Below are 22889 nucleotides of genomic sequence, written 5' to 3' on the forward strand. Positions count from 1 at the left end.
AAGCTTTTTTTTTTGTCAGTGTGAGCTTTCAAAGGGAACATTGTTATATTGTGGAGATCACATATATCGATCACAACACTTCTTGTACTTTGAGATAATGCTCTCAATTAAAAAGGAGAATGTACAATTACAAAGTCTTGCCTTGGGAATATCTTCTTCACTCCAGCATCAACCCGAATGAAAATTACTTTCTCATTCCTTTGTGGAAAAGCACAACCTCATTCTAAGACTTTGCTATGTACTACACTGAACATGGGATGAGTTATTTTATTATAACTCATACGAGAGGCAATATGACAATTAGTTTTTATGAAAGAAACTTGAGATGTTCGTTTACCTTTGCCAATCATGGTAAAGGAGAAACACAGGAAGTACAGAAAGATCATCTTGGAGGAATAAAATAAGCACACAAAGCGTAACTTAAACTGATTTATGCAAATGAGTGAAAGAACACTACCTTTGATGAGACTATTCTGTTATCTGGAAATCTCTGAGGAATGTATGCTTCAGTGCCTGGAGGTGGTTCACGATGCCCAACATAAATAGTCCGACTGTCCACCCAATTCTCTTCTCCAGCACACTATGAGAGGAGGAAAAAAAAAATAGAAGTCATTATCACTTTACTCAGTATTTCTGCAGTAAGATGAGTTGCAGACTCAAGTAACTAAACATGCCTAATCAGTACATACACAGTCATCAGTGCCTGATCCCTTGCATTTCTCTGTAAAATCTCAAGACCACTAAAGACAAGTTTAAGTAAATTCTCAGAACTCTTTATCCGCACCAAACACCACTTTTCCTTAAAGAGAAAACATGAAAAATACTATTTTGACTTCTTAGTTTTATAACTGAAAAAAGAAGAATGGTAACTTGGTAGTTTATTTGTAAATATCTTTGTTTTAAGAGAGAAGCCCTGTCTTCTCCAAAATACTAGCAATAACAATATCCTGAGATACACAGCAACTGTAGGGAATCTTAGATTGCCAGGAAAGAACTCAGCTTGTCAGCTCAGATTCCTTACTCTTTAATAAAAGCTGTGTCTGCAAGTAGATGAGCCAAAGTGAAATGCTCATAGTTGCTTCATGAAACTCCACCACATTTATATTTTAATTAGTACTTCTACAACATGTATAAAAACATACAATTTGCTGTAGATAAGCCAATTAATTCTACAGCTCACAGTTTCACTATTCCCAAGAACATTTCTAATATCTTGATCCAGACAGAAAAACCAGGCATCCCCTATTTTGAAACCATCGCTAGGTAAAAAGATAAGTAAATCAAATGTTTAAGTATATAACCAATTTGAAATTAAAATCTGACTTATGCTGTAATTATGTATATATGTATACTTTGTATGTCCTGGTTTTGGCTGGGATATAGTTAATTTTCTTCACAGTAACTGATACGGTGCTACCTTTTGAATTTGGGATGAAAATAGTGTTGGCAACACAACTATGTTTTAGCTGGCACTGAGCAAGGTGGGATACCTCAACTCCAGCGAGCAGCCTGGGGGTGCACAAGCATCTGGGAGGGGACACAGCCAAGGACAGCTGACTCCAATTGAACAAAAGCTATCCTGTACTATAGGAACAACATCCTCAGCAATAAAAGTTGGGAGGGAAGGAGTGCAGCAAAGTAGGATTGGGGTGGGATGCACAGGATCAGAGTTATGCTCGAGTAAAAATAAATGTTCTCAAGTAACTGTTATGTGTGATTCAGTCTCACTTTCCTGGAAATGGCTGAACATCTACCTGCCAAAGGGAATTAGCAAATTGCTTTGCTTGCACGTATAGATTTTGTGCTATTAAAACATCTAAGCTCAACTCATGAGACCTTGCAGTTTTACCTTTCTGATTGTCCTCCCCATCCTGCTGTGGAAGACTGAGCGAGTGACCACGTGGTGCTTAGTTGCCCACTGGGATTAAACCACAGCAGTAAATTAGACGGAAGCTCCGTTTCTGACCATATGTATAGTGTAGCAAATACTTCCCTGAAGTGCCCATGGGCGCTAGTGCTGTTTGGCAAAGTAACCACCAAAGTTACCAGAAGCAGTTTAGTAGTCAAGTGGAACGAAAGCATCACTCCCCAAAGCAGCAGCTCTTCTCTTCTAATCAGTCTTATTGGCAATAGCTCTTGGCAGATTTACTTTACTAGTGCAGATATGGCTTGTAAGTCTAAAATTTCACTTTTAAGCTTAACCAAAAGCATACACTTTTCTTTCATTGCCTCTCTTCTATGGGATCATTCCACTGTTTCATGCACCACACATGAAGAACAAACTTTCACTATAAACTGTTTAAATATAAAACTCTTTTAATCCCCTGAAAACCTGAAGCAGCACTTTTACAACAGTTACCTATCTGACATAAATGCTATGTGACATGAATGGCTTCCTTTGTGGAAAGAAAAAAAATGCTAAGCAAAAGTATAGGAATAAGAGCTTCAGAACTCAGGCACAGAATAACTGACTGGCCATTAAGCAAACTGTAAGGTGAATTAAGAGAAAAACAAGGAGGCATAAACAAAAAGCAACTTTGGCTGCCCAACACCTTGAACTAGCTAGGAAAAAGCCTTAAATCATACTAATTCTTACTTATGTCAGAAAACAAAGGAATTATGTTCAGAAGCTACTGAAGAGTCTAAATTACAGAATACAGAATAAAACAAAGGAAAAGACGTTTGCTTTTCCTAGCTCTTTTAATATGTACATTTTTATCTAACTCAGTAATTTTAAGGAGTTAGTTAACCATATCATATGAAAGTTACATGAAGGAAGGATGGTAGCCCTTCTTAAGATACAGCAGAGCCCTAGTCATAGCCTGTACTCCTCTATCACTGACTTCAGAGGGTGGGCACATACATTTCACACGCCAGATCCTTGCAGTGGGAACCTGAAATTAGGATGTGGGTTATTCTGAAAAGCACACTAATCTTCCAGCCAGACAACTCCCACATCTCTAATTTGGCTTGTCACAATCTCAAAAGCAGACTGCCATTCTAAATGCTCATACCACTTCTGAAAACTAGCTAATATTCTTACAGCATGTCAAAACATTTTAGAAGTGAAGCAGTAAAAAAAAACTTTCCATAATCTACCTCTCTTCTGTGCCAAGAGCAAAAAATCAGCATCTTTTATCATTTTATTAGATGATATTTTTACTTTCTCAATACACCTGAACGTGCAATGTATGCAAATGATTTATTGACTCTTGGGACAAGCAGTGCTTCTGGAAACACAGGAGTGAGAGATATTCCTAAGAAGTAGAGCAAATTGTACAGTGTTCATTAATTTTTCATTAAGGATATTCCAGACATCAAAGAAACACAAAGATTATTGCTAATACACTTAAGTGGCTGAGTTCATAGACAAATGCTTAAAGGGGTAATGGGAATACAATGCATGAATTTTTGAACATCAAGAATAAATCCTTCAGCTTCTCCTTCCCTCCACACAGACCCTGCCTGACAATTTATGTCAGCTTGACAAAGATCTTAGTTCAAATATATTTGGGTTTTATTTATTTCAGTCATTCTTCTTTTACAGTGTAACCTGATCATTATCCTGACTTAGTTAAAATAGTCCACTGAGAAATTACTTTATAAGCTAGGAAGCACAAAAGATAGATCTCTTCAAACTGCATCCTTCTGCACTACCATCACTTTGCAAAGGTTTGATACCCTCTGTGTATTTTGTTACTACTAAGTAAACTAGCTTAATGTCATGGACCAGAATTTTGGCATCCAAAAAGAAAAGTTCTATAGAATTTACTTTAAACTTAAAAAAAAAAAATCAAGACAAACTCTTCTGTTAGCTAAACTGGACCTACTTTTTATCTTGAAGTGATCAAGTCACCACATACATAGCTTAACTAACACTGAACAATTTTCCATTTCAACGTGTTGACAGGAATTGGACAACATACACGCTGTACACAATTCAGCAAGTTGACATAAGCTTTAAATCTCTTAAACACTCGAAGGCCACACACAAAATTTTGTGGTAGAGACAATATTATACAGAATCACAGAATTGTACGAGTTGGAAGGGAGCCCTAGAGATCACTGAATTCAACCTCCTGCTAAAGCAGGTTCCAGTACATAAAGTGAAGTGCTTTATTCAGTAAGATCACAAGGTACCTCACTTTTGTGAAGCAGAAAAAGGGAAAACAGTGATGTATATCACAAAACACACAGCCCATAGAAATCAAGTCACAGCATTTTAACATCTAGTAATGCTAACTTACAATATTGAACACTTTGAATCAAAAATTCTTTTGCTGTTCAGGTACTTTATATGAGATCATTTGCTGAATGACACCAGGGTAATTCAAAAAAAAAAAGCAATCAGATGCTGCTGTCAGTATAATGAAATATGTTCTTTTTCTTTATTATTATTTTATTTGAGTTCTATTACTTAAGCCCATTAAGGATATGGGGAAGAAATCAGAAATAAATCTTAGCATTATCTGCTTCTATTAATAGTATAAAGCTCAGCCTACTGAGACCAAGTTTCATTGGCACATCAATGAAGAAGCATTACTTAGCTTTTATGCTTTCAAGCAAGGTCAGCAACAAAGAAAGCAAAGACCAGCAATAGACTAAGTCATTCTTATGTAATGCTAAACAGAGGTGTTAACAGGATTATACCCTAACACATGTATAAACTGGAAGGGAATACCCAAATATTCATTACTCTGAATTAAAAAAAAAAAATTAAGCTGAGACCAGCTTCACCTTCATACTACTCTTACCTAAACTTTTACAGAAATGCATTATCTGGGGTAAATATTCAACAGATGACAGTGAAAAGAAGACAGACACTGGCAGTTGTTTGGTGTCTTCCAAGCAGCTCTCTGTGGTTAATTTGAAGATGCCCTCTAACTTCTCAAAGAAAAAAATAAAAATAAAAGCAACATGATAGACTACAAATGATTATCCAGTCAATGTTTGTTGTTTCAGCTCCTTTCAAAGATAATTTTAGCTCATTAACTAAAATTGAGCATACCAAGGGTGTCACTACAGTGTGTAGGTTCTGGAAAAGTAACTGACCTTGAAAGATTCCAGGTCTTTCCAAGTATTTTTAGTAAACACATTCAACTTACAGTTTGGTACTGAATGACACTTCCTGACATTCCACTTGAGCTACTAATTTGGGCATAATTGGAAAAAACAAACCTGGATTCAAAATTATATTCACTCTTCAAATAAATTAAACACAACCACTACTAAAAAAGGTTCATAATGCATTAAGCACAGCTGAAAACACAGCTAAGATCTCCACTGGTCAGGCTGTAAATATATTTTGTTGAACAACATTCTCTCATACTTTTTTGCTAAATGCTTTCTCGGAAGGAGTTATAAACAGACCGCAGACTATCTATAGATTTGCTAGCAGTAAATTCCATGCATCATTTGTAACCTTGCTCACTTAAGGCTATAACTAAAAGTATTTTTCTACAAACACTGTGCATTCCTGGAGGAAAGAATGGCATCACGTTGGGTACTTCAACAAAACGCTACTATTTTATCTCAACAGTGCAATTAAAACTATTGTTAAAATTGCACACCAAAACTACAACTGTTCATCTCTGTAAAGTATTAAGTATTAGAGGATAACAGGCACTGGTCAGCTATCAGCACTTGAAATCTGCATGAAGAATAATGGCAAAAAGCCGAAGAAAATTTTTACAGGTAGAATATTTTGCTCTGGTATAACTGGATACATTCCATCCAGTAACCACTGAAAAAAAGATTAAAAAAAAGATTCCAACTTTTTTTTCAGTAAAGAGAAAAAACGATTTTAGTTTCTCAGGTAGATGTAATTCAATGAAGTGAAAAAAATATTTCATTCTCATTTTTATTTTCTTAAGCATACTAACTTCTTTAACGTACACCGTAACATCTCGTGGTTAGTGATCAATCTCATCTATTTCTTGTCCCACCAAGTATACCGAGTACCTGCTCTTTTTTACTTGACTCCAGGCCATTCTACAGGTAAATGTCAACCATCTCCCTCTGGAAACAGTGATGCAAAGCACAAATTCCTACCTAACCATTCCAGATCCAATCAAATCTGCAACATTTTAAAGACAGAGCTGGTCTGTAAATCCTAAAAAGCAGAATCCTTCTGTAAATATTACAAAGCAGACTACTTCTAAAGAAAAAAGAAAATTTACATTTCCTCCAAGTTCCTCACTGGTTAGAATAAATGAGAACATTTGTTCTCACCAAAGCAAACATTCCAGCTTCTACAAAATATGAACATTTTAATACAGATTTCTCTCTTCCTTCCAGATCATGCCTCCTTGAGCACCATACTCAGAATAAAAGGTTTCTGAGAGTATTCTAATACAGTTATACTCAAATGATGTTATACTAGTTTGCACAATTATAATTTAATATAGACCCTTGTAGAAAGTCATGTTCCTTTCATTTTTAGTTTAGAATGCCACACTTAACTGAACACCACTTGTACAGATGACAACACAGAATCGCAGAATGGTTCGGGTTTGAAGGAATGGTGGAATGGAAGGGACCTTTAAGATCACCTATAATTCTACCCCTCTGCTATAGGCAGGGACACCTCCCTCTAGACCAGGTTGCTCAAAGCCCCATCCAGCCTGGCCTTGAATGCTTCCAGGGAATGGCCATCCACAACTTCACTGGGCAGCCCGTTCCAGTGTCTCATCACCCTCACAGTAAAGAATTTCCTCCTAATACCTAATCTAAATCCAACTCCTTCCAGTTTAAAATCATTTTCCCTCATCCTTTTGCTACATGTCCTCATAAAAAGTCTTTCCCCAGCTTTCCTGTAGGCCCATTCAGGTACTGGAAGGCTGCTATTAGGTCCCCCGGAGCCTTCTCTTCTCCAGGCTGAAGAGCCCCAGCTCTCTCAGCCTTTCCCATAGAGGAGGTTCTCCAGCCCTAATCTTCGTGGCCCTCCTCTGGACCTGCTTCAACAGCTCCATCTCTTGTTTCTGTTGGGGACCTTCTCCTCAGAGATGCTCTCAAGCTATTCTCTGCCCATCCTATTTCTGTGCTTGGGATTGCCCCGACCCAGGTGCAGGACCTTGCACTTGCACGCAGATCACTGTAATGACCCCCTTAAAGTTACAGAATTTCTGTTTCAAATATATAATATCCAAACCAAAAGTTTTTCAAGCAAGAGTAAGATCTTTCACAATTGCTCAATTTAAACTCCAAATTTTGTTTATATGCTGAACCACTGAGTGTAATTATTTGTGATGCCTGTGATTTGGAAGAGAAACAATATTGCAAAGATAGCAATATGGATAGCAGACAGACTACAGTCAGAATTCTTGTCTTTTTCACCTGTGATCTTCAACATGTTTCAAGGAATTATTGGGATGATGGCAAAAAGACCTGTAAAATACATTAATTAATGGATGCTTTTGCTTTATTTTTTTCTTTCCTCCTGCTTTAAGGGTTCTGACACATTTTGCTCCTTGCTGTCTGCACATCAGTAAGATACCACAGCAGAGAGAGAAATGCTGTGCCTCTCTGCACATCTCCCTGACCCCATTCAGGAAGAACTACTACATGGAAATCCTTTCAAGAGTGTCTCAAATGCAGTTAGAAAGTCAAATGAGAAAAACTATACTAAGTAGAACCATAAGAGAAGCTAGAAGGGAAAGTATCACATAAGATACCATACTCTGTAGCTTTGTCACTTATAAATTATAAATTAAGTTTACATCTAGAGTAGTACCACACCAACAAATTCAGCTTCGTGGGCAAATCTTACGGGTTCTTTTGTTGCTATCAAAAGCTACAAAACAAGAACAATTCTATTTCCTGTCAGGTAACTAAACACCACACTGCCCTGCCAGCCAAAACTCAGAGTGTCTGTAAACATACTTTTAAAGAGAGTACTTCATAGATACTTCAGAATCTATGGGTGGGTAATTTTACCATCTTGCTTGCCAGAAAATAGATCTATTTCCAGTAATTCATCAAGAACCACTTGAGATGGATCAACAATTTTTAAGACAGAATGGAACAGAATGGCTCTATTGGAAGGAACCTTCAAAGCTGACCTTTTAAATTCAACCACCTGACCGCTTTGGTGCTGACCAACAACAGCATGTTGTTGAGGGCTCTGTCCAAATGCCTTTGGAACACTGAGGAGCACTGAGCATCACCCATCTCTTCAGGAAGCCTGTTTTAGTGTTTGATCTACCTTGTGGTTAAGAAATGTTTCCCAGTGCCCAGCCTGACCCTCCCCCAGTGCAGCTCTGTGCCATTCCTGCCCTGCCATCAGTTCCCAGGAGCAGAGCCCAGCAACTATCTCTGCTTCTCCTTTTCAGGGAGCTGAGGTTGCTTCTCGGCCTCTTCTTCTCCGGACTGGACAACCAAAGCACCCTCAGCCACTCCTCATAGGACAAGCTTTCCAGCCTTACTACCAGCTTTGCTGCCTTCCCTCCTCCGGAGGTTTTCAAGGACCTTAAAATTGTTTTTATACAGTGGAGCCCAAGAACTGCATGCAATACAAAATATAGTGGAAGAATCACCTCTTTTGATGGCCAGTCCTTGCTGTGCTTTATGCACCCCAAAAAGCAGTTTGACTCCTTGGCTGCCAGGGCACACAGCTGTCACCAGCACCCTCATGTCCCTTTCAACCAAACTGCTCTCCAGCAGCATCTAGCATTTGCCTTTGAACTTCACGGTGTTGCTGAATTCCCAATATTACAATCTATCTAGATCTCTCTGCAAAACCTCTCCAGGGAGTCAAAAACTCAGCATTCTAGTTTAGTATGATCTACAAAAATGAGGATGCACTCCAGTCTCGCATCCAGATCATTGATGAAAATGTCGAACAGGACTGGCCTCAGAACTGAGCCTTGGGGAACACCACTGCTGACATTTCACTGCTGACATTTCCTAGCCAGACGTAACTCCATTCTCTTCAACCCATTGAGCCATTTCACCATCCTACATATTGTGAACCCGTTTATCTCACAGCTGGACAATTTCTCTGGACAGATGCCAGGAAGGAAGATCTTACTGAAATCCAGAAAAATCACGCCCACCATCTTCTCTTTCTTCATCACATAGATGACCTTATCATAAAAGGAGGTTAAATTACTAAGGCAGGACTTTCCTTCCATGAATCCATATTGACTATGCCCATTAACAGCTCTGTTCTTTAAGTGCCTTTCAATATCTCTAGACAGTCTTCTCCATAACTTTCCCAGAGAGTGAGGTTAGGCTAATAGGTCTGTAGTCTCCTGGGTCTTCTCTCATTCCCTTTTTGTAGATGTTGACTAGAATGTTAACTAATGAACTCAGATTATAAAGAAACAGGAGAGGGAGGGAGGCAAGCAGTGGTTCTTACTTATTTTTGAATGAGTAAAAATAAAATTCACAGATACAGACTGTTTTCTCTGGAGATAAAACAATTAAGAAAAAAAATAAGAAAAAAGTACCTGCCATGAGCCTTTCCTAAATCACAGTACATACAGGGACAATACAGATAACATCAGACAACTAAAAGCCACTAAATGATGTTCTTAGTGTAGTTTTGGGTTATTCAAGGAGGACATATTCTAAAAATACAGTTTAAATTAAGAGCAGTAAATTACTTTACCATCAGCCTTCATTTCAATATAATCAGAACTGGCCAAAATGACAAAGTTCTTCAAAAGGATTTTAGCAAACAGTAAATGCAATAGTCAATTTATCTGCCCGTTCTTTGTTCAAACACTCACAGAACCATAGAATGGCCTGAGTTGAGAAGGACCACAGTGATCACCTAGTTTCAACTCCCCTGCTATGTGCAGGGTCACCAACCACCAGACCAGGTTGCAGAGCCACATCCAGCCTGGCTTTGAATGCCTTCAGGGATGGGGCATCCACAACCTCCTTGAGCAACCTGTTCCAGTGCAGCACTCACAGAAATGCCACTCTCCTTTAAGTGAGCACAAGTTCCTCAGAAGCAAATTTGCAAAGCAAAGAAAAGGACAAATGATTACATTGGTGCTGTTAGTACAAGTTAATTTTTTCCATAACTATACAGAAAAACCTAAACCTTTAGCCAAAATGTGACCCTTGCTAATTCTGCTAAGTTTAGAATGAAGATCCTGCTCATTTAATTCAGTTCCAAATGTTTTGCCTCTAAATAATGCCTAAATAATACCCACAGAAGTAAAGAAGTAAAATACAAATGATGTCTTCTCTCTCTCTCCTCATAACTGGTATGTCTATTGACAGCCTGCAAACCTTGGCATTAGTTAAAATGACAAGATTAGAGTTAAAATGACAACATTGGACAAGTTTTACTATGGACAACCGTGCTTTCCATATCCTCTGTGCTATAAATTGTGAATTATTTACTTCACTTTCTCTCATGTGGAATTGATTTTGTGAGCTACTTTAAGTCACATCCTAATGTGATTTTATTATCATGACTCCATTTTGAACAAGTTTTGTACTTATAGCACAAAAATAACTTGACAGTTCAGAATGTCAAATGGTTAATTATTTATCATTAGAAGCTGCTTAATATTTCTCTTTATTTCCTTACTTTAAGTTCTGTGTACCAGCATCAAACCCCACGTTAGGCGGATTTCAGTGAATAACAAAGCACACAGCCTACTTGGGAATGAGAAATGCTCCTAAATACAAATGGCTAAAAAGGTTACTGAAACATTTACTTGGAGCTATTTGAGTTTTGACAAGTTCAAACTCTAACACAGCCATACAATTGTATTCCAGTACAACTCCAGCACACTAAAGCAATATAAAATATTAATCATTCCTTGCAATGCTGCCAAGCAAAGTCCTATGCTGAACTACTTAAGGGAAAATGTGATGTGTTGATTCAAGCACAGACTCACAAGTTTTATTTTACAGTTTTACCTACCACCACATAGATGCTGCTGGTGAAATAATATCTGGTACAATCTCACACATAAATATGATTTTTTTTTTCAAGTTTTCTTAAACTAATAGGCATTAGAACAATATAACTAAAACTTAAAAATAGCGTTCTTGTTTTTCCATCAGTAACTCATGGTATTAAAGGACTTTCATCACCCTTGGGTGTTAGCATGAGGATCATGAGTAAACCTACTCATAACACATAAAAACTTTTGACACCAATACTCATGAGGGTTTTAGAATTCTTTGTTCCTCAAGTGCAGTGAAAACGTGAATTCCACAAAGATTAAATATTTCTTAAAAGTTCCTATGATGCACTGGATTTTTAAATATTTACTTTTATTCAGAGAACAGCCTTAAGGATTTGCAACTGACCAATGTCAAGTACAATGAGGTTTCATAACTTGTTACATTCACAAACATCAAAAGATTTATTTCAAGGACCGACTCTTCTACGGTAACAAGTCCAACTGTTTTCTACTGTTTGCAGTACTGTAAGTTAAATGTTCATATAAAACGAGTATTTTATATTCCAGCTTTTTTACTTTGCCATATATGTTGCCAGAAAAATGTAAAGAAGTTCTCAAAAAAACTAGTCTACACTACCAAATAAAAATATTAATCTGACTAGACAGAAACCAGTGCCAGCCACTTAACAGTCAAACTTATACAAAACAAGTTCAGTCACTGAATTGGATCTTGAGTCAATTCCTGACTGACCAGCAAACATTACAATACATTAAGACAGGACATAAGAAAGTCAAGCACAAACTTCCAGTTTTAAACATCTTAAACAGGTCCATGATGAATGCTAGGTAAAGTTTAAATTAAAATATCATTAATAAACTCAGGGGGAGCTTCTGATACAGCAAGGAAGTTCTCAGGGTGGACTGGGCTGTGAGCAACTTTATCTAATTGTCGATGCCCAACTGTCCTGCTATGAACAGGGACTAGACAGGGGTTGAAACTAGATGATCATTATGGTCCTTTTCAACCCAGGCCATTCTATGACCTTTGAGGGTCTCTTCCACCTCAGATATCTCTATGATTCTAAGGGTGAGGTATAATACTTTTCCAACATATATTTTTTTAGTGATATGTAAGGCACAAGTTGGTTCCCAATAACTGGTAAGCCTACATAGATAAACCATACTATAAAATACTATTAATAAAAGCATTAATGATAACCAAGAAATTCGTAACAAGGTGAATATGGTATGCTCAGCACATCTGATGTAAGGTTCCAGTACACGTGCCAACGACTGTCTCCTGAAAGAAAGTACAGAAGTGGATGACATACGGCTACCAAGATCACAGAGATTCCCAAGCTTAATGCCAAACACAGCTTCAGCATTCATTTTTAATACATGCAGCAGGTGTATGGCATTGATTTATTCACAAAGAACATTTTCATCTTTTGGTCCTAAGATATTTCCCCCAAGTCTGATGTACTGCATATCATACTGCATATTATTTAAAAAAAATGAACAAGTGTTTACTATTCTCTTCCCAAGTTCGTGTTTTATGATGTAAAGCACTTTTTGTTTTAGTTTGGTTTTATTTGTAGGAGAAAGGGGAAAATTAAACTGCTTGAAAATTAAGGCTTGGCCTAATTTTTAATACTGCTTATCACCCGCACATCTTTAATTTTGTTAAAAAGTAATGACTAAACACTATGATCAACAGGAAAATGGAACTATTTTTAACCTGCAGTCAGATTTTACTGAAGTACTAAAATCTCAAGTGTATGATTTACACTGTCACACTGTGAGGGTGGTTAAACACTGAAATAGGCTGTCTACAGTGGCTGAGGAGTCTCTGTACTTAGAGATGTTCAAAATCTTATTGGACAAAACCCCAAGCAATCTGCTCAACCTGCTTTGAGCAGAACTGTTTGACTAGACACTCTCCACAAGTCCATTCCTGAAGCCAAGAGACTGGCCTGATCTGTGGACGTGCATTCAAAGCATGAAGGTTAAGGTCACCCTAAAGACTGTGAGATAGAAATTATTATTTTAGAAAAAAAAAAAAACTGTGGCCACATCACATTTTATAATGCAACAGTTTATCTATAGCTCAGCAGGCAAGCTCCTAAATAATGCCATAGGGTTTGATGTCAATATAATTAGAGAACATGGAAAACAAGCCTTTGATACTTCCAGTATTTCATTTTATTCATCCGTGGGAGAAGAAATGTCTGCATTCACCGTCAATACATCAAGACTGTTCTGTGTCCTTCATGCAGGAAAATCAAGATATTTCTAAAGAAAGACTTCCCTAGGAAGTCTGGAATTGTATTGTACATTGAGATTAATGTGTTCTGAGCTGCAATGATTTTGACAATAAAGGCAAAGGAGGTTATATAGCTTTGTCTGGGATGAGACGATAAGTGTAATCTCAACCTCCACATGTCTGCCATTCAGTGACACAGAAAAGGTTAAACAATCCTTTTGATGTTGCAACCTTCTGAGGTTTCTATTCAGCAGAAAAAAAAAGCACATAAAAACAAGAGAAGGCATCTACTTCTAGGCCTTGATTTACTGCTGTGATCTCTTTGATGTGCAGAGGGGTAGAGGTGAGCTGTCAAAATACAACACCCTGTTAAAAAAAAAGCTTGTGGTTAGATATCCTCTGCTATGAAAATCCCTAGAGGCTCCAGCTATCTGAGAAATGCCTCCTGCTCACCCCCATAAGTGTACCCTACAACTTAATTCACATCTGGTAAGACATAATGAACTAAAGAAACGTTTCCTCAGATTTTGAAGGCTGGTATTTCCATCTACCACTGCTTCCGTTGGTCAACAAGAAGAAAAAAACCACCAAAATACATCATTTTCTCAACAGAAGACTCAAGAAAACCAACACTGGCCAAGAGCATCTCACAGAGGGATGGTAGTCTCTCAAGTCCTATATATTTGGAACCCTTATCAGAAGTAAACTCCCAGCAGAAAGTACATACTGACACAAAAGACCTTTTTTTAAATGAACTTAAAGAAAAGCACAAATGTACTTGAAGATATGACAGCTCCTCACAGGCCCTTAAAGAACCAAGTCTAGAGGAAATCAGGCTTATGGATATTCTCTAGCTATCTTAGGGGCAAAAAAAAAAAAAAAGATATAAATGAAGAAATGCTACTTCAACTGCAGAATAAATCAAAACCATTGATATTATCTATTTTAATCTCCTGTATAAGAAAAGCTAAAGAAATCACAGTCTAAAACAGGTAATTGTGAAGAGGGGAAAATAACCTATTATCACATTTTTTCCCTACAGCAACATTCATTTTTCATAAAATGTATATGTACTTAAGAAATAGTTAAACAACAGAGAAAATATTTTTTTGTTTTCTTAGTGTTATCATTTAATGACTCAGTAGACTGATTTTCTTTTTAAATATTTAGCTGTTATGCTCAATATAACTCATCTGTTCCCATAAAAGAGTCGTGCAGGCTCCTTCCCCAGTCTGTCTCTTCCGATTTGGCCAGGAATTCCTGGAACCAGTCCAAGGAACAGAACCCAAAATTGCAAATGCTCAGCTGCTGCACAACTGGGCTAGGAATGGCAATGAGGAATTTAAAACTAGCTTGTCATGCTTCATATTTATTTATTTATTTTTATTCCCACATCTAGGAAATAGTGTCTGTATCAAATACTATTATACTATAATACGTACTGCAAATATTTCTTATTTAGAAAACATGTGGCCATAGTAATTCTGTACTTCGAGTCCTATTTCCATATTCACAGATCCTCGCAAATCATGACAGAATCACTGAGCAATGTGATCTTACATCAAAGTTAAATCAAACTTCAAAACTAGACATACTCTAAGCAGAGGTTTAGATCAAACAGCTTTCAGATAGAAGTTTTACTTGTTGCACAAAATTCCAGACAAAAACACAACAATTCAGGTGATTTTAGGAAAGGTAATTGGACTCTATGTCTAAAACCAGACACCAGGAGTTAATAGAATACCAAGTCATTTTCATTAACAACCATTTGTAAAGCCTAAACATTCCAGACCTTATCCTATTATTTATTCTATTCTAAACCTCAGGCCTCTGAAGGTAAAGTTCACATTATATCAGAAATCAATTTTCTGTACCCATTTTTGGAGAAAGAAAAAGCCAAGAAGATGTGAAATATCATTCTGTAATCATATTAAAAACATATAATCTGAATGAATGAGGCATGTTTGGCTTCTGCATAAGAGTACAAGATCACTCTTGTACTATCTGCATGTTTACAAAGGATTTGGACTAAATGCTGCACAATTCCAAACGTGCATCCCACAGCACAATGCTGCAGGCAGAGAAGATGGAGCAAGATACCAAACCTCTGCTGCCACAGATAAAACTTCAGGTGATATCTCAAGGGGTATTACTACAAATAAGATAAACTAATTCTTTGCCAGTGCCTACTTGGTAGTCAAGTCTCTTATTGAAGTTTTTTCTTAGAGTTATTTCTTCTAATACTTACTGCCCCCCCATCCTCAATATAAGATATAATCCAAAAACAAGAGAGGCAATTTCAGGTGGAAAAGTAATTTACTTTTGCCTCTTATAAACAATTACTCTTTGTTTTTAAGAGGCATTCTATTGGAAAACTCCTTGGAAATAAAACAACTGCTTTTAATAAAAGCAGATGAAATTTCTATGCACAGATCTTGACTTCAGTTCGTGCATAGTACAAATAAAAACGTCAGTCTGTGGTTTTGTCTTATAAATAAACAGGTATGACTGAAAACAAGGAAAGGAGAAAACACTTTCTTACTTTACTCTATAGAACACGACTGCTTTTGACGCCTTGTCACAGCTAACACCAGTTACCATATACAACTGTGCCTCAGAACTAAATAGCTGCTTCAAGTCTAGTGCAGAGAAAGGTCAGGAGATTACCAACTGCCCTATTTCACCATTTTGTGTTGTTTTGTTGTTTTTTTTTTTTTTCTCTAGCACACATGGCTCCTAAGGAATCAATTGTTCCTTATAAGTTGAATTCAAATGAAGGAAGTATTCTGGTTGTAAGAGATAATTACTTACTTTGTTTCTTAACGTAAGTTGATTAAGTGCTTATGTAAGAGGCTATCCGGTGGCAGCTGGAACATCTTAGGCTGAGCCACTGCCTATAGCCAAGGCAGCACTGCGTAGTGGAAATGCAACTCGAATTTCCTTTCAGCAGCAGATAACAGTCACGGCTCACGCCAGCCTGACAAGTTCTGGCACATACAGAAAATAAGGATATTGTAAGGCCAGCTCTATCACAAGTGAGTTTAATGTTCTGAATTAAAAGAAAAAAAACTACAACTCCTAATGAGATGTATAGTCAGAAAACAATTAAAACAATCTAGAACATAGGTTTGTTATTTTGTTTGTTTTAATATATTCACCACCCACTGAAAAGGGAGAAAACCGACTTCAGATGCAAATTTCTAGAGAGAAAACCTTTGGGTGTTTTTGGGAGGATGCTGATGGAAACTTGAAGCAGATAATGATGTATCTGCAGCAAAATTTTTCTTTTAGGTTTTGTTGTTTCTGTTTTTTGTTGCTGGTTGTTTGGGTTTTTTTTTCCCCCATTTGGAAAAAGAGGAGAGCGTAGAAGAAATACCAAAGTGTATTTGCCCTTAACATAAATCCTTCCAAATAAAAAGTGTTGAAATCTTACAATCACCATCCATTTCAAAGGCTTGTGCCTTTAGATTCATATTATTTCAGTGTGCTATAAAAACACTTCATGGAGACAAGTTCAGAACAGATTTTGTTTGCAGGCTTCTACACATCATACACAGGATCCTCTCCTGAATCACTGTCCATTCGCTGTCTCCACTGTAAATAGAGTAAAAATAACAAATAACTGATTTCATTGGTATGAATCAGCTCAATAAAAAACAAGAACTAATAAGCCTGAGTAAGTCACAAGTTAAATTGTCAGCATCAGAACCTGTATCTTTCCATTACATTTACCCTATAAAAAACAATAAAATGAAGTCTCAGCACTAAATCAATGTAAAACTTTGTCCCTGTACATAACAATGCTGATGTCAGACTGTTAAAAAAGAACCAGTACAAAACATTGATCTGCATGCTGTCATGTACTCCATAGTATCACAGTATTAAGACTTGAAAATGCTGCGAGAAGAAAGGCTTGCTATGCACCAAATGGGAGTTATACTGACCCAATGGCCCTGTACAAATTGCAGTATTTCTTCAAAAGCTGTTTACTTTTCTATAGAACTAAACAATCCTAAGTCACTTCACCACACATCTTCAAACTTACTGTAAAAATTTGATGTTTTAGAAAAATAGTCAAGTTTTGAGTACTTACTAAATGACTAAGAATGTTTCATTCAGATCAACAACAAAAGTAACATTTTTCTCCAAGTATTATTTATGACCAACTAACAAAGCTGCCTGCTTCAGATCTTTTGAAAGCATGCAGAGTTTACAGCAGTGTTCTGTTTTTTTGGGTGCATGGCAGCAAATGGAAAAAAAAAAAACCAGCATGATCTGTTTCAGAAAAACTCTCATTCTTTCACTCAGGAAACTGAAATAGGATGAACTTCAGAAGAAAGAATTTTCTTTTTGTGCATGTAACTAAAAGGAAGTGAGCTATGCAACAGAGACTGAAAGGATGAAGCAACTCATGCTGGGGAACTGGCCTCATCTCACAATACCCACACCTTCCAGTCAATGCTCAAGAAAGAAATTCTGCCTACTCTCAAGAGCACAGAAACAAAATAAAGGGAAACTCCACACCTGAGTTGGTAGAAGACGACAGAAGTAATTTCAAGGGCAAAAATATTTGATAGTTGAAGCCTGAAAGTACTGTACTGTTGAACATTCATATAACCAACATGTTTTCAAGGGTATAAACAGGTTACCACATCTTAAAAAACTACAAATATTAGGAAGATCAATTTCAACCCACAAGATATTTAAATCTCAGATCATAATACACCAAACAGCCCAGAAGGTTTATGTTTCCCTCCATTTAATCCATGTGAACTCAGTCTCCCTAATTCTCAGATAGTACCTCAGGCTTTTCACCGTATTCTCTCTAATATTTTAACAACTAACTTAGTGTGAGCACCAAAAAGAGCAAGAAATAGTATACACCAGTGTCACTCTTAATGGCATGGAAGTCGGTTTAATCCCGATGTTTCCATTTTTAACATTACGTACTTATTTGAGGTAAGTGAAGGATTTAGAAATCCTTTTATGCCTCATTTCTACATCTGCACAGATATGAAGCTGGACAGATGGGAAAGGATTTTCCTCAGATGTAATGCTAGCTAGAAAGCGTATGGGTAAAAACAAACAAACAAACTCACTCCATCTGTTAATAAATGCTTCAGTTTCAAGATGAAATTGAACATGCTTCCCTGTTTTTATCCTCTAATATAAACTGCCTTACTTCCATCTCATAGTGGAGATATCAGTCCAAGCATTTCTAAATATTAGAAAGAACACAGTGCTAGATTTGCCAAATATTCAATATTTAGGAAAACTCTCATGACCGATACGTAAGATTTGCCACTCTCGGTATACTTCAAAGCAGCAGCATATACATGAGCCACTCATTCACAACCTTTCCAGCCCAAAAAAAAGGGAATTACATAGGCTCCATTTTATTTTATTTTTCCCTAATTTAATCGTGTTGGGACTTTGCTAAACAAATTTAATAGAAGATTAGCAAAAGAAGTGAAGAGGGCCATATAATACAAGAGGTTAGACTTAATAAGGGTCTTTCACTATTCTAAGATTCTGATGACACAAATATTTTCTCTTGTCACAGAGAATATAATTTTCCCCTTCACTTTATACACAAGAGTATACATAAATCTGAAAACAAATCAGACATGTCTTAGCAGAAGTGAAAAGTACTTTTTTTTTATTTAAGTAACTGAGTTTGAGCAAAAGTCTTACAGTAATTGAAGTCATAAAGCAGCTAATGAAAAGCAATCATAAATCTTCCTCAAGGCAGCCTGAAGTTAGCTGCAATAATCATTTTTTGTTCTGTGATAAGACTTGCACTTAATGGACCAACATTTGCTCTAAATGATGTACTTGGTTACAACTAACTTAGTATAGAGTTACACAGAAGAGTGAAAACGTGACCTAGTCTCTTAATGCTGTTCTGTTTAATCTGAATTTTTTGCCAGCATCTTCAAATCTGAGCTTTCTCAACTCTGTGAATCTGGACACGCCACTGAAACAGTTAAATTATCATTACTGCAACTGATAACAACGACACAACCCTTGCTTAGCATCAAAAGGACAGTATGTCAATATCAGATACTGCATTGATTTAATCACTTCAAACGGTAAGCCTGAAGAAAATTTAGTAATTACTAGTCTTTGAAAGCCCTTTCCTTTACGTAGCATCAGTTAAGTCAACTGAAATTTGAACAGTGAGTTTTGCTGTTGATGTTTTTAAATTAAAAACATATTTAACTTACATTAATGGGCTTCTAAAACTCATTTACACTTCTCTAAGATTGCCTTTGTCATCTGCACTGGTACTGAAATAGCCACAAATTAATGAATTCCCTAAATATAAAATAAAATTTGAAGGTCTTCCAATATTGTATTTCAGTTTAAAGTATGACACATTTAAGCTGCAGATGGCACGTTTGATCACCCTGGCAAAACCTTACAGCTTCCCCATTTTATATAGAGAACCAATGTTTAGTCAGATTTCTGTTTTGGGCTCTCCAACATCAGTTAAACATTACAACGTGGTAAAAGATCTAAGAACAGTCTCATTCTCTTGAAATATCTCCAGAAAGGCCATTCTTCTTTTATTGCTAGGTTGTCATTATTGGTTGGTGCCATTTCCTTCAAAATGAGGTAGCACTAAAACTTATTGATTCGAGAAGTTCCGCTCCAGTTCACATTAAATTCAGACAAACAATGAAAGGTATTGGATCGTCCAATGACCTTAGGTCAAAAAATTCTCTAGGTTAAAGAACAATAATAGAGTAAGAGTAGAAATCACCCTGGTGATTCCTTAACATTAATAAATGAATGAGAAAGCCAATATGAAACTCATCTAATTTTTAAGTCATAAAAAAAAGCAACACATCACTGTTACTGCCCACCCCAGTTCTCCTTCACTCAAATAATAATAGATCACAGCCTTTTCAAGTTACCTCCAATTACAACTACTTCAACTGATAAAAGACTAAAAAAATTGAATGGCAGATGTTCATTTTGGGACACTCTGGAAATCATCCCCTCTCCAGACATTTTACTTTCCCTGCTTGGACCCTCCAGAAATACTCAATTTTCTCTTTAAATATGGCTATTGACATTCAATACAACATGAATCAAATTTACAAGCCTACATTGTGTCTTTGAGGCAAAATAGGACAACACAGAAGTTTCCATTTGCAAGCTCACTGCTTCTTCTCAACAAATTAAAAATGGAGGGGAAAAAAAAACCATATTAAAAAGTACTTCTGTTTGGTTGGAATTACAGCTTTTTTGCTCTAGAAAACTCAGCTAGTTTGTGCCAAAGAATGTTGTATCAGCCTAGCACTTAAAAACTGATTTGGATCATACAATCTTACAAGTGGGAAGGAACCCATGAGGATCATCTCTCTCCTAGAACACTTGATCAGATCAGTGTGTACACTTCCTCAGTTGTGTACAGTATCAAACCAAGCAGCCAACTAGCTAAAAAGTCAAACAGAAAAAAAACTAGACTTTCTGAGCAAACAGACCACAGAGCATAATCTCAGGCTCTAGATGGATCCATTTCCAAGGTCAGAGAAACTTTAATAACTGACCTCCAAAAATAAGTGAAAGAGAAGCCCCAGCAGATAACAGCACACAGCATTTAGGGGAAAAGGCTCTTTGGCCATAGACTCTTATTTACCAAAAATAAATAAATAAATAAAAATGCAACTAGCTGTGTTAATTAAGCAAGTTGTCAGCTGCACCTAAGCATGATGCTGTCACACAAATCCTTTCTGTGCAATAACTGTTACTCCTACCGAAGTTCTTGACATTCTGCAACACATTAGGCATGATAGCAAACATAGTTGAAGCTGATCAAGCGTGGATAATTTTTTACATGATGCATCTGACCTACCAGACAGAAATAGGAGGACACATTAGTTCATGCTTTACAAAAATCTTGGAATTGTAGGGGCTGGTAGGGACATCTGAGGACCATCTAGTCTAACCACCCTGCAGAGCAGGCTCCCTAGACCAGGTTGTACAGATAGGCATCAGGTGGGTCTGGAATATCTGCAGAGAAGGAGAATCCACGACCTCTCTGGGCAGCCTGTTACAGTGTTCATTCACCCTCACCGTGAAGAAGTTCTTATGCACATTTGTTCAGGACTTCCCATGCTTCAGTTTGTGGCCATTATCCCTTGTCACATTGATGCATAACCATAACAAGGTGTTTGCAAAGAGAGAAAGCGTATCTGCAAGAACTAAGCACAAAACATTCCAGGTTTTATCGTAGGCACCAGAAAGGAAGACTGAGTATCGTTACAGAGTGCTACACAGTGTCAACTTAAAAAAACAAATTTAGGGTTTCAAGTATCCTGTGCAGCTTCATTCCTAATTGTGTTCAAAGCAATATATGATCTAAGCAGCTGCGATAGGAATTATTCAGGATTATTCTAGAAGAAAAAAGCTTTTATTAATAAAAATGGTTCCTCTTTCATGAGAGAAAAATAAGCCATAGCATAAGCTGCTAAGTCACTCACACATAATACAATAAGAAGCATCCTCTTATGCAATGTGTCACTTGCTCAATATTTAATATATTTTCAATTGCCATAACCTAGATGCATGGAAAGTGAAACAAAGCATAGAACACAAGCTGAACAAAAAAGAAAGTTTCTTTTGTAAGACATGAAAGGACCTCTGAACGCTACTTGCAGTTTTACCCCTGCATTTTTATTCCCTCAAGGCAGTCATGCATGAGTTCTTTTTCCTTAAATACAAGCATTTTAATAAAATCCTCCTCTGCTCTTTCACTAATCTATTACTTACTTCAGTTATTACAAGTCCCCTTCTTTTGTGTTCCCCTGCTAAAGTGTTTTTCTACATCCACACTGAAGAAAGGCTTCCATCAAAGTCAGACTCACACTGTGTTCTTGTGAGCAAGCAGGCTCATCCTGTGCTTTGCTGATATACAGCTGCAATACAAAAGACCATAAATCTGACAAACAGAATGGTTTTACATCATTAATCTTCCAACAAGAGATTAGAGTGAATCTACACAAGACAGCAGCATTTGTGGTATCATTTTAACAAAGAGCAACAGAACCCTGAGCCAAGTCCAGCGTTGGACGAGCAACATATAGCGCTGTGTTCTGATTTTGTATCAGTCCCAAGAAATGATTAGGAGTGCTACATGAACTGTTTTGTTTGGGTTTCTTTCAACCCCATTCTATAAATAGAAAATCTCAAGGCCGATATAATCTTTTCTTCTAAAAAAGAAAGAAAAACATCCCATAACACTGCATTTTATCACCACAAAGCCAAATGAATTTCCGAACAGAATAAATCAGGTTTCTTTTTGTGGGTAAGTGCCTTGAAACAATGATCTGGAAGCTGCAATCTGCCAAGTGGACTTTGGTGGTATAAAACCAGATATCCAGATCCTTACAGTGACCTCTTACGATGCCAGGCAAAAAAAAAAAAAAAAAAAAAAAAGTCAAGCAAATAGATCAACTGGTAGACATTCAGCTGGTAGATAGCATGCTGGCCAGCAAAACAAAGGCAGCAACAGGAGTAGAATAAACAGAGCTAGGACATGGGTGAAATTGGGATCATCCTTTTCACTGATTATCTTATTCCCTGCACAGTTCTGGCTTGCGTTCACAACCAAATCACAGAATGGCTAAGAACAACCTATGGAATGACAGGTAGGTAAAAACTATTTCCCCACCAGATGGTATGGATGAGTATATCCTTTTGTCAGGAAAATGGTTTTTGCTATGGAGTTGGGCACTTCTCCCTTG

General features: G+C 37.0%; 1 protein-coding gene across 6 annotated transcripts in view; it reads right to left on the bottom strand.

Annotated features, from left to right (window-relative positions):
• ATP11A (ATPase phospholipid transporting 11A) overlaps window positions 1-22889 on the bottom strand; it is a 121800-nt gene that overhangs the window by 63201 nt on the left and 35710 nt on the right. For all 6 annotated transcript variants that reach the window (XM_031613779.2, XM_090128611.1, XM_090128594.1 and 3 more), the window contains exon 2: window positions 458-580. In XM_031613779.2, coding sequence (XP_031469639.2) covers window positions 458-580 — 123 coding nt within the window. The remainder of the gene's footprint in view (window positions 1-457; window positions 581-22889) is intronic.

The sequence above is a fragment of the Phasianus colchicus genome, chromosome 1 (genome assembly GCF_987193195.1).
Source record: "Phasianus colchicus chromosome 1, bPhaCol1.hap1.1, whole genome shotgun sequence".
In the NCBI taxonomy this organism is placed as follows: Eukaryota; Metazoa; Chordata; class Aves; order Galliformes; family Phasianidae; genus Phasianus; species Phasianus colchicus.